Source organism: Strix uralensis, chromosome Z (assembly GCF_047716275.1).
Source record: "Strix uralensis isolate ZFMK-TIS-50842 chromosome Z, bStrUra1, whole genome shotgun sequence".
NCBI lineage: Eukaryota > Metazoa > Chordata > Aves > Strigiformes > Strigidae > Strix > Strix uralensis.
This window is the reverse complement of record NC_134012.1, coordinates 92391840-92403971: the sequence shown is the minus strand read 5'-3', so window position 1 is coordinate 92403971 and position 12132 is coordinate 92391840. Positions and strand designations below refer to the sequence as shown.

The 12132-nt window shown below is 43.0% G+C and overlaps 1 protein-coding gene across 1 annotated transcript in view; it reads left to right on the top strand.

The window, feature by feature from the left end:
• DNAI1 (dynein axonemal intermediate chain 1) overlaps positions 1 to 12132 on the top strand; it is a 152675-nt gene that overhangs the window by 24646 nt on the left and 115897 nt on the right. Inside the window, exons 11-13 of the mRNA XM_074856967.1 lie at positions 5183 to 5267; positions 6191 to 6308; positions 8358 to 8401. Coding sequence (XP_074713068.1) covers positions 5183 to 5267; positions 6191 to 6308; positions 8358 to 8401 — 247 coding nt within the window. The remainder of the gene's footprint in view (positions 1 to 5182; positions 5268 to 6190; positions 6309 to 8357; positions 8402 to 12132) is intronic.

Sequence of the window (12132 nt, the reverse complement as noted above, 5' to 3'; positions counted from 1 at the left end):
AAAAGACAGACTCATTTGGGGAAGGAAAAAAAAAACCATAAAATTTAATACAGACACTAACAACAACACCAACACATAACAGACAGAGTAGGACCGTGAGAAGCATTACCACATCTTGAAAACACCTTCCCCCACCCTTTCCTTCCATCTGGGCTCAGCTTTGTTCCTGATATCTCTGCCTCCTTCTCCCCAGTGGTGCAATGGGGCAGGAAATGGGGGGTGCAGTCACTCTTACTACTTCTTCCACCTTGGAGTTGGTGGGAAAACTTCTGGCATTCCTCCCCTGTTCCAGCATGGTTCCCCTCTCACAGGAGACAGTTATTCACAAACCAACTTCAACATGAGTCACTCCCATGGGCGTGTGGGCCACCCCCAAGTGTTGCAGTCCTCTCGGTGCTGAATTACAACAGCGGGGCCTTCTTCCCATGGGGTCCCAGCCTTCTTCAGGTGCAGTCACCTGTCCCAGCGTGGGGCTCCCCATATGCTGTGAATTGGTATCTGCTCCACCGGTGACCTCCATGGGTGTGGTGGGGGGCAGCCCTGCCATCTTACCATGGGATACAGGGAAGTGTCTGCTCCAGCACACCTCCCCCTGCTTTTTCTCCTTTCTTCCACTGATCTCAATGTTCACACAGATGTTCTTCTCACAACTCCCCCAAATCCCCCCAGGTTCCCCTTCTTAAATATGTTATCACAGAGGCGCAGCCACTGCCACTAGCTGGCTGGGCCTTGGTGCAATGGCAGGTCTGACCCAGAGCCAGGAAGGCTTCAAGAAGCTTCTCACAGGGGCCACTGCTGTAGCCTCCTCCCCTGCTACCAAAACCCCTACCACTCACTCAAACCAGGACACACCAGCAGAAGCCTTTTTTCATGCTTCAGTTTACTGGAGTTACACATTGGAACTGGCCAGCAGCTGAGAGGCAAATGTGAAGCAATAGTGTTAATGAATAGTAGAGCAAGACCAAGGCATTTATTTTCAAAGTACTAGCCTGTTATGCATCTTATATATGATTCAATTAACATTATTTCTGTTCTAAAAATAATTTATGTGCAGAAATAAATGAAACAAATTTGTTAGCTATGAGCTCTCATAACATTTGGCTATCTAGCCCAGAGTTAGCCTACAACAACAAAAAAAAAGAGTTTCAGACAGATCTTTTAAAAAAAAAGATAAATTAGGCCTATCACTTCCACTGAAGATTTATTTCAGTAACATAAAGAATAAATCAAACTTGAAATAGGACAGGATCCAATGAGAAAATAACTTACTCTGATCCAGTTTAATGCCAAAATGTAGTTATTCATGGCTGCACTGCTAACAGCATAGCTGCTTAAAAAGAAATCTGACTTAAAGCTCTTTCGATTGATCTGGAGAGTTTCCTGCATTGCAGGGAAAATTCCATTCAATAATACATTCTTTCTGTATTCACAGGGTTTTTTTTTTGCTTAAAGCCTACTTTCCACTGGAAAAAAAAAATAGAATCATAGTATCATAGAGTCATAGAATCATAGAATCACAGAATGGTTTGGGCTGGAAGGGACCTTAAAGGTCATCTAGTTCCAACCCCCCTGCCATGGGCAGGGACACCTTCCACTAGACCAGGTTGCTCAAAGCCCCGTCCAACCTGGCCTTGAACCCTTCCAGGGAGGGGGCAGCCACAGCTTCTCTGGGCAACCTGTTCCAGTGTCTCACCGCCCTCACAGTAAAATATCTAATCTAACTCTACTCTCTTTCAGTTTAAAACTGTTACCCCTCATCCTATCCCTACACCCCCTGATAAAGAGTCCCTCCCCATCTTTCCTGTAGCCCCCTTTAAGTACTGGAAGGTCGCTATAAGGTCTCCCTGGAGCCTTCTCCAGGCTGAACACCCCCAACTCTTTCAGCCTGTCCTCACAGGGGAGGTGCTCCAGCCCCCTGATCATCTTCGCAGCCTCCTCTGGACCTGCTCGAGAAGGTCCATGTCCTTCTTACGCTGAGAGCCCCAGAGCTGGACACAGCACTGCAGGTGGGGTCCTACAAGAGTGGAGCAGAGGGGAACAATCCCCTCCCTCGACTTGCTGACCACACTTCTCTTGATGCAGCCCAGGACATGGTTGGCTTTCTGGGCTGTGAGTGCACATTGCTAGATCATAGTCAATTTTCCATCCACTACTACTGCCAGGTCCTTCTCCACAGGGCTGCTCTCAACCCACTCTTCACCCAGCCTGTGTTTGTGTTTGAGATTGCCTTGACCCATGTGCAGGACCTTGCACTTGGCCTTGTTGAACCTTGTGAGTTTCGCACGGTCCCACCTCTCCAGCCTGTCCAGGTCCCTCTGGATGGCACATCCCTTCCCTCAGGAGTATCAATCGCAGCAGTCAGCTAGGTGTCATCAGAGATGAGGCAGGATCTAGCATTCATCTTTGAGAACACAGGTAAGCCTTACTCTCTGATCTTTGGTCCAGAATGATATCTGTGGTTAGAAATTAAAAATCCTTGTGGTGCAAGTTTCCTTGGATGTGTAAGAGAACAAGAGCCGTGATCCTGCTCACGTCTGTAGGGTACAGCACTGCCATTCTTTCCCAGCACCTTCCGGTAGCAGTTCATGTTAAAACAGAAGAGAAAATTTTGCCTGCATAATAGGTGAATGGAAGCTAACACACCCGATGAACCAGCAGGACTCCAAGGGATCTGTTCTTTATACCTTGTAGCTATGACTTGTAACAATGTTGGAGAGAAAACTGTTTATTGTGCTTCTCTTTTTCTAAATGAAGTTGTAAACTTTTCAACATTTAACCTCTGTCAATTAAGCTTACTCAGAGCAATATGTTAGCAGCAGCCAATGACTTTTTTATAGTCATGATCCCAATATTGCTGGACAAGTGTTAACAAAGGTGAATTGCTTTTTTTAGAGAAAGACAGATCTTACTGTGGCAGAAGCAATAATGGCAACTTAAAGTCAAAAGAGAGAAATCCCAGCAATTGAGGATATTGATTTCTACTTGAGATGTTTCAAGCATCCTCTTTCTCTCCCTCTTTAATTTCTCTTAATACTTATGAATTCCTCATGTCTAGGGATTATCATACTGTGTTAAAATTTGAAAAAATTTTTCCTGCGGTTTCTTAAATTCTGAACATGACAGTAAAATTCTCTGTGCTGTTGTCAAGAAGCCCTCCCACAGAGTCAGAAAAAGCTGAAGAACATGGCAGTGGCCAGTGGACACTGATTCAGATCAAGGCTCTAACCACAAGTGAATGTGTAAGGAAGGGTAAGAACACAGCAAGAGTGTAACCCAATCCCAAATATTCTTCCAGCCTTCAACTATTTTCAGCTATTTCCTAAGCTTGATGTGCCTTGGCACAGAGATGGAAGTAGTTGTGCAGCGTTCCTTGAAACCATGTAAAATTCTTGCATCTACAGCACCCTTTGACAAGGAGTTGAACAGATGTGTCATCCTTCTGTAAGAGTCACCTCCTTTTGTTTATTTTGAACTTTACTTCCTCTAGCTTCACTTGACACCCCTACTTTTTATATCAGAAGAAACAGTGAACAGTCAGTTACTGTCCATCATCTCTGGGCCATTTAGGATTTCATAGACCTGTCTTATATCTTCCCAAGCCATCTATTCTCCAGACTGGCTGGTCCCAGCCTACTCAGTTTTTCATGGTACAGGAACTATTCCAGACTTGGAGCATCCTTGTTGCCCTTCTCTGAACTTGGTTCCAAGTTCTACTTTATCTTTTCTGAGATGGCAGAAGACAACTGCACACATTGTTGAAGGTGTAGGCGAACTATGGATTTATAAGGAGTGTTGCAGATTATAGAATTGCTTTTGTTTTTCCCCATTGTCCTGTCATCTTTCTGTAGTCCTTTGAGTTTCATGCTCTCTAAAGCAAGACTCTCAGTTTCCCTTGAGTCTGTGCAGATCCCAGGAAAGAAGCAGAGAGCTGGGATGCGCATAATCTGAAGTCCTGTTCTTGGTTCGGACTGTGACTGTGTGGTGTAGTTTTGGCAAGTCATTCCACTTTTTCTTTTCACAGTCAGGACACTCTCAGATGTGTCAAGGATGACAAGCTTCTTTTCATTGTCATCACTGCAGAGGAAATCATGCTGTGCTGGCAGCCATCGTTCCCTTGCAGGAGATTGAAGGTGAAAGGCTTTGGAACCCTTTTGGGGTTTTGGGGCAGTGGTAGTAGATGGGGATTCAGGTCCTTGGAGCAGCATGCTCTCAGAGAACTTTGCATATGCCTTGACATTCTCACATCATCACACAAAGCTGTGCTGGTACATGGCCCAGCACTTTTAATCTCTGTCCTTCCAATTTCTGGCACCCAGGCTTCTTGTACTAGCCAGTTAATCCAGTTTGGATTTTGCTGTGTCCATACCCAAGCTTGCTATCTCTGGCATAGTTTCCTAGGCAGTCTTAGCCTTACATATTACTGATACACTTATCTAGGGACTGCTGGCTTTGCAAGATGCCACTCCCCAAAAGGTTTCCAATACTTGTGTACATGCAGCTATATATCTGCATACTCATCATATGCAGGCTTGCCCACTTGTGGTGTTCCCTGGCCAGGAGGATGGGATTTTCCACAGTATCAAAAGAATTTCCACAAGAGGTGGACAGCAAATTGCCCTTTGCATGTGGGTTGCATATTGTATGAGCTTGTGGATCTGTGAATGCATCAAGTTGGAATTACCCAGTGATCGACTGAAAGACTCCTAAATCCTGTGATCTTTACTTAACACATGAGACCTTAAAGCTCCTCAGGTAGAGATGAGAGGATGCTCATGCATGATCAAGCATCTATGTTTTAATTACTGAAACTAATGAACTATTATCAAGTGAGATGGGGGAGGGATCATGTGTGTGCCTTTAGCTCATCTCATCACAAGGTAGCTTGATGAGTTGAGGAAGAGAAGACTCTAACTGCCTTGACAGATCAGTACCTTCCAATTGAGCTAAATCAGGAACAAACACTGAAGTTACTGCAGCTCAGATGTGGATGGCATATTGCTAAACTTATAATAAAGTCATTGCCTTAATTCAAGTGCCCTTATCATTAGATTCTGATGTGAGGAGCTTCAGATTATCCTGTATTCAGGATCAAAGGCCTCAAGTTTTTCAGTTAAACAAGGTCTGAAGGACTTGTAAACAGATAGGAAATACATTGTCTTTTCCTTGTTTTTCTTTTCAACAGAGTGATGACATAACCAAGATCTCAAAGGCTACTAAAATAATGGAGCGGATGGTGAATCAGAACACATTTGATGACATTGCACAAGGTATGGCCCTGGTGGGAGATACTTCTAACTCAGGCCAGAAGTCCTGCAGATGAGTGGCCACAGTCGTAGCAAGGGTAGAACAGAAGAGAATGGAACAGAACAGAATAGAATAGAACAGAATAGAACGGAATAGAACGAAATAGAACGGAATAGAATAGAACGGAATAGAATAGAACAGAACAGAACAGAACAGAATGGAACAGAACGGAATAGAATAGAATAGAATAGAATAGAATAGAATAGAATAGAATAGAATAGAATAGAATAGAATAGAATAGAATAGAATAGAATAGAACAGACCACTAAAATGAGAAGACTAGGAACCTGCTGACTCACACAAGGCAAACAGTACAGCAGACCATGGGCATGCAAAGAGCATGCCACATCAGCCCTGCTCTGAGCTGGCTGAGGACAGCAGATCTGGTCACCATTGCCCTCCCTGCGGCACTTCCCTCCCTCAGGAGGTACTTTCCTTCTGGATGCAGGTGCTGGTGACAGCTGCCAGTGCTGAGCAGCTCTCTGCTGGTGTTACAGGTCCCAGCCATGGCGACATACTCAATCTCGATTTAATTTTGCAAGGGTTTTACTGTCTCTGACCAGTTTCCTCCTGAAAGGCCACATCTAGCTCTGGGAGTGGCCTGAGGTCACTCTTCACTCTGGGCTTCTGCTTTCTTGTTCATTCTTTGTCTGCTTTTAAATCATCAACTTTTTGTGTGTGTGTGAGGAGTTGACACTTGGTAAAATGCATTTACAGAGCTTGGAGTTGAGACTTAAGGACTGAGACGGTTTTTATATTAACAATTGGGTTGTGCAGAGGCTGTGAGGATAACAGAGTGTCTTTTAAAGCTTCCCTGGCACTGCACCGTGGTGGTTTATTTCTGCTTTATACACCGGGACCTTTTCCTTGATTTTTTTTGTTTTAGATTTTAAATATTTTGAGGATGCCTCGGATGAATACAGAGACCACGAAGGAACCCTCCTCCCTCTCTGGAAGTTCCAGTATGACAAAACCAAGAGACTTGCAGTTACTGCCATCTCCTGGTAAGTCTCTTTATTACAAACTTACTTTCGGCTCTACACTCCGGGGAGTGGAATTGAGTGTCATGGCACTTTACAAGGCAGGGCTGGTTTCTCTGGAAACAATGTTTTCAATAATTACAATCAGCAGCACCTAGACATACCTTGTGCTTCTGGATGCAAAGCACCTTGTGTAAGACTGAATGTGCCAGGCCTGTGCCGTTCATCAAAAGGGGAGGGCACAGCAGGCTCTGTGCAACACTAGTACAAAGTGAGTGCAGTTAACAGAGCAAAGAATAGTCCATTCTGGGGAAAGCTGGGATAGACATGTCATATTTCTGGACAATATGCTGTAGGAATCAATCCTGAAAAGCCCAGGGGAAGAGAAGGAATAGTGACTGTATTTTTGACAAGTATCACACAGAAGAATTAAAGCAGCAGAAAGGGAAATGCAAACATTGCACGTGCCAGACAGGTAGCACCACAGACTATAAGATGCTGAGGGACTGATACCAGGCAAGACCTTTATGCATGGTACATATTCAGTTGTTGCCCAGACAGCAGTGGTGTTTGTGTACTGGAATCCTACACAGTTCAGTTTAGTAGGCATTTGCCCTGCAGTCCACTTCTGCATATTTATCCCTGGTCAGTCCCAAAATGATCACTGATACTTTTAAAACAACTGTCTTTTTCTGAGATGTTGTTGCCATAGTTACTACCATGAAAAAAGCACTCATCACCAACCTGAATGTGTCCTTTTACTTTTTAACATGCTTGATCGTCCCCAGAACTGGCTTGGTTCATGCACTGAGCATGAGACATACATAGTCAAATCCTGCCTTGTGCTCCCCTGCACTTAGGCCTTCTCCCACTTGTTTTTGCGGTAGTGTGAACACATCTGTGTCTTGCCAAAGGGGATCTATGGAGAGACAGAGCAGGATTGCAGTCTTCTGTCCTTTCAAAGCCACAGCAATAATTATTCTTTAGTGGAAAATCAAGGATGCAGTTATGTGAGAATTACAAAATAACAGTAAAATGAGATGTAAAATTGGGAGAAAAGGCATCTTTTATAGGTAGTGTGTGCTGTTGTCATTCTTGTCTCCAGGAAATGATAACAGAATGATGGCCCTGAAACTGGAAGAATGACTCCAAATTGCTTATGTTATAAGCTTTTCTAATGTAATTTTTATTCTCACATTGTTAGCAGTGTTGGTGCATTTAGTGGATAGAGCAAGAGCATTCGGATGCCTAAGTATTAGCCCAAGTGAAAAAGGAGAAGTGAAAAGAGAAGTGGTTTTGATTTATCAATTCATAATAGCATATCAGAGAAAGCACTCATTAGATAATGTTCATATACATTAATTTCACAGAATTGTTACCCACTGGTTGTGCTGTGTGAGCTCAGGACAGCAACATGTAAACCCTACAGTAACTGTCCACACCCAGCAGAAGTTGTAAAGAAGGTAGATGTTTTTCAAGTAAAGAGACTTTAGAAGACATAGTAGATGACTAATTGCTCATAGTCATACTGTTCACCAACTGGGTCAGAATGGAATTTCCCTTCCTGGTCTGGGAATGATCATGAATTTATGAACTGATAGCTGTTTCTTGAAGCATCCCTCATTATTTAATAACAGGTAGGGAAAATATTTGGATACTACTCTGTTGTGGTTTAGAAGCTCCTTTATTCTAGCCCCTGAAAGATGGAAACTGGCACATCCCTGCCTTCTTCCTTTCCTCAAAGACCTCATATTTAAAAGTAAACTTTCCATGATTTAGAAATGGATAAGCCAAGAACTGCTGAAGATTGACATTATGTCTGTCTGTGTGCTTTTTATCCTTTTCAGCTACTGCTGTGATCTTCTGATGTTCTATTTTTTTAATGCATCTTGAGTCTGAAAGAATTACTCATACATGAACTTTACTACTGCATATGTTCAAAGGGTCAGGACCTCAGACTCTATGTAGTTCTGTGAGGATGGACTCTGATATCAATGTATGAAACACTGTGCATTTCTGTGGAACTGCATGATTAATAATAAATGCAATCTTCTATATATTTTCTCATTACAGGAATCCAAAGTACAAGGACCTATTTGCCGTCGGGTATGGCTCTTGTAAGTAACAAGTGCAAAAGAATCATTGAGAAATTTAAAATATTAAACAGGTGCACTGAGATCAAATCATACAATACTCTGGGGGGAGGATTGCATCTCATAGCAAGGACTCACCTAATTTCAAAGCAGCAAATTGAGATTTAACTCAAGATAGGGATTAGGCCTTTCATTCCATTTCACAAACACTCAGAAATGCATAGGCATAGGCAGCCTTAGCCAGGGCTTTTGGTTTATGACAGTGCTGACTCTCCCTTTGGTCACGGACTTGCCTCTAGAAGCACTACTTAATCCTTTTTATCTTACTTGATAGGCTCTGATTTCTCTGTTCCTGCCCTTCTAATTGCTGAAAGACTAGATATGATGTGTTTTGCCAGAAGCTAATCATTTGCCAGAATGAGAGGCTTCTCTAAGTGTAAACTCATTGCTTTCTTGTTAGGAGACACCTTCCAGGGGTGTCTCAGAGGAGCTCTCCATTAGGGCACATCAGGCCTGGATGTTGTGAAAAGGCACTTTCCCTGCTGTAGTGTCTGGGATTGGACATGGGATAATTTTGAGTAGCGACAAACATAAGGTTCGGGAGTTGCAGTGTTACTCCATATTAATCTCTAGCCAGTATTACTGCTGTCACGTTCAGGAAATGGAAAAGATTTCCAACAAGTTGATGTTTTCTCACCTTTTTTGTTGTTGTTTTGTTGTGTGCATTATATCTACCTGCTCAGAGTTTGGGGTTTTTTTGGGTTTTTTTTTTTTTTTTAACAGCATGGGAATCTATATCAACAACCTTGCATGTTGTCCTTTTCAGTATCTCTTGTTGCTTACAGACACTCTGACTGTTTAATTCTTGTCTTCACTTATTCCCCTTTACTCCTGTGTAGATGGGATAGTAATGACACTGTGAATAAACATTCTCTCTTCTGTTCTTTCACTCACTTCTACTTTCTAGCTCTACCTGAAGTGCTGTCTATCAAGAATAGCTTCTTAGGCAGGGGACAGGATTCTGGTAGTTCCCCCAAGGACTACTGCTTCCCAGGGAAATTCCCAAAGGGAGAAGATGAATTGTGAGACAAGTTTTCCTGGCATCTTTCTCACCCAGGTAGTGTTGGCTTCTCAATGTTTTCTTCTCAGCAGACTACTCAATACATTTTTCAGGCCCCTGAAAGTGCTTCTGGGACTTGCCAGGACTCTACTCTTCTCCACTGCTACTAGCTGGTCTAGTCACATTGCTGGCATTCTCATGTTGTGAACAGTTACCTTAAATCCTCAGCTTTACAGTGGATGGTTGCTGTTAATTAACAAGAGAATACAGACGAACGACCAAAATCCCAAACTATTTTAAGTCTCTGCTGACTTTTACTCTGAGCTTGTGAAGATCACAACGGTACACCACCTGCACATCTTCAGGGCATCTGCTCCTTGTGAAGATGTCCCCTCAGGTCCTACCATTAACTCTGACACAAATAAGAGAGAGGCTGAGAAAAGAACAGTATTGCAAAGGCAGCAGAGTCTTCTTTCTCCTTGCTGCAAGAAGAGGACAGACTGCAGAACAGTCGAACTACAGTCATTAGATTTGTGAGAAGGACTAGGTGTTTTGACCAGTCAGTCTCCCCATTGTCTCTAGCAAGAGAGTTGTCTTTCTTCTCTGAGTATTAGTATTTTATTTATTTAAATAAAAGCTAACTCTTCTGTAGGGCACTAATAATTCTCTGTTTGGCTTGAAATAAAGATCAGTCATGGGGCTACAGGTAACCAGTGATTAGGAGTTGCAGATAACATGATTAGGCACTAAAATTTTTACCCTAAATACCCCAACCCTAGGAAATCTTTGTGGAGAACAGAGTGTGGGGGAGTCAAAGAAAGGACCTTATCAGTAGCTACATCTTTGCCCACCAACCATTTCAGTTAATCCATATGTGCTTGCAAATTACAGGTGGACATTTTGGTGGTGTTCTTTGTGCTGAAAAAGTCACAATCTGTTGTGAATTTATGGACTACCAAGGCAAGTCATTTTAAGGGAACACCTTTTTTTGAATGAGCACTGAAGGCTCCCAGCTGTGATAAAATGACTAATGAAATTCATTGTTGAGAAATATAGTGCATGTGAGATAAAAAGCTCAACACTGGTCTCCAAGGAGATTGCTGTTATTCAGGAAGTGATCTTGAAGACATTCAAGTACGTGTTTCTTTTCAAACACTTTGTAGTGCTCAGCAATAGTCAAAAAGGCAAAACAAAAACTGATGAGAATTACTATGAAAGAAAAAGAAAACAAAGCTTCTGGATACAGTGGAAACAAAATAGAAAACTACATATAAAGCAGCAGTAGGAACAAGAATAGAAAACTAAAAAGAACAAAACAAGATTTGTGATAAACTGACATCTTGATTACTGTGTGCAGTTCTGGCTGTGAACTCTGAAGAAGAATGACTTAGGCTGTGGAAGGATTGGAAAAGTTCCAGAAAAGGGCAGCAAGATGAACAGAAATGTGTATGATGACTTTTGATCAGAGAGCATAAACAGCCTAGGACTCTTATAACAGACAAGGGAGAGGGACTTGGTATGGGTCTGTAGAATCCTGAGTGGCATGAGGAAAAGGAAAAGGAGCCAAATGTTCATTATTGCCCATAACACAGGAATGAGGGAGACCTTATGAAATTATTGAGTAGAGGATTAAGAAAAATTTAAAACAAAATAATATGATACATAATAAAATTGTGGAACTTTTCTTCATTCCTTTGTGATCTGGGGGGCACAGGTACACATGGATTCAAAAGAGGTTAGATAAATTCATGGAGGACCAGTTTGCTGTTGGAAGGACAAACCAACTGATTCAGTAAGTTCATAAGGACTTGGGAGTAGTAGCGGATGGAAAATTGACTATGAGCCAGCAATGTGTGCTCACAGCCCAGAAAGCCAACCATGTCCTGGGCTGCATCAAGAGAAGCGTGGCTAGCAGGTGGAGGGAGGGGATTCTCCCCCTCTGCTCCACTCTCATGAGACCCCACCTGGAGTACTGTGCTCAGCTCTGGGGACCTCAACATAAGGGGGACATGGAACTGTTGCAGCAAGGCCAGAGGAGGCCATGAAGATGATCAGGGGGCTGGAGCACCTCCCCTGTGAGGACAGGCTGAGAGAGTTGGGGGTGTTCAGCCTGGAGAAGAGAAGGCTCCAGGGAGACCTTATAGTGGCCTTCCAGTACTTAAAGGGGGCTACAGGAAAGATGGGGAGGGACTCTTTATCAGGGGATGTAGCGATAGGAGAAGGAGTAATGGTTTTAAAGTGAAAAAGGGTAGATTTAGATTAGATCTAAGGAAGAAATTCTTTACTGTGAGGGTGGTGAGACACTGGAACAGGTTGCCCAAAGAAGCTGTGGCTGCCCCCTCCCTGGAAGGGTTCAAGGCCAGGTTGAACGGGGCTTTGACAAACCTGGTCTAGTGGAAGGTGTCCCTGCCCGTGGCAGGAGGGTTGGAGCTAGAGGATCTTTAAGGTCCCTTCCGACCCTCCAACCCAAAACTTTCTATGATTCTATAACTGCAAGTTGCTGGAAGCTCAGAGTACATACAAGCGGGTAGACCTATATTTGCTGAGATTCTCTCAGAATTTAAACAGTTGGTACTCAGTACTCTTGGAGATAAGATACTTGGCTACGGGGACCTTTGTTGTGGTCCTAAATAGTCATTCTTTTGTATTTCTCTGTTCTCTGACAATGAAATCAGATGGGTTGTCTTCATTTGTA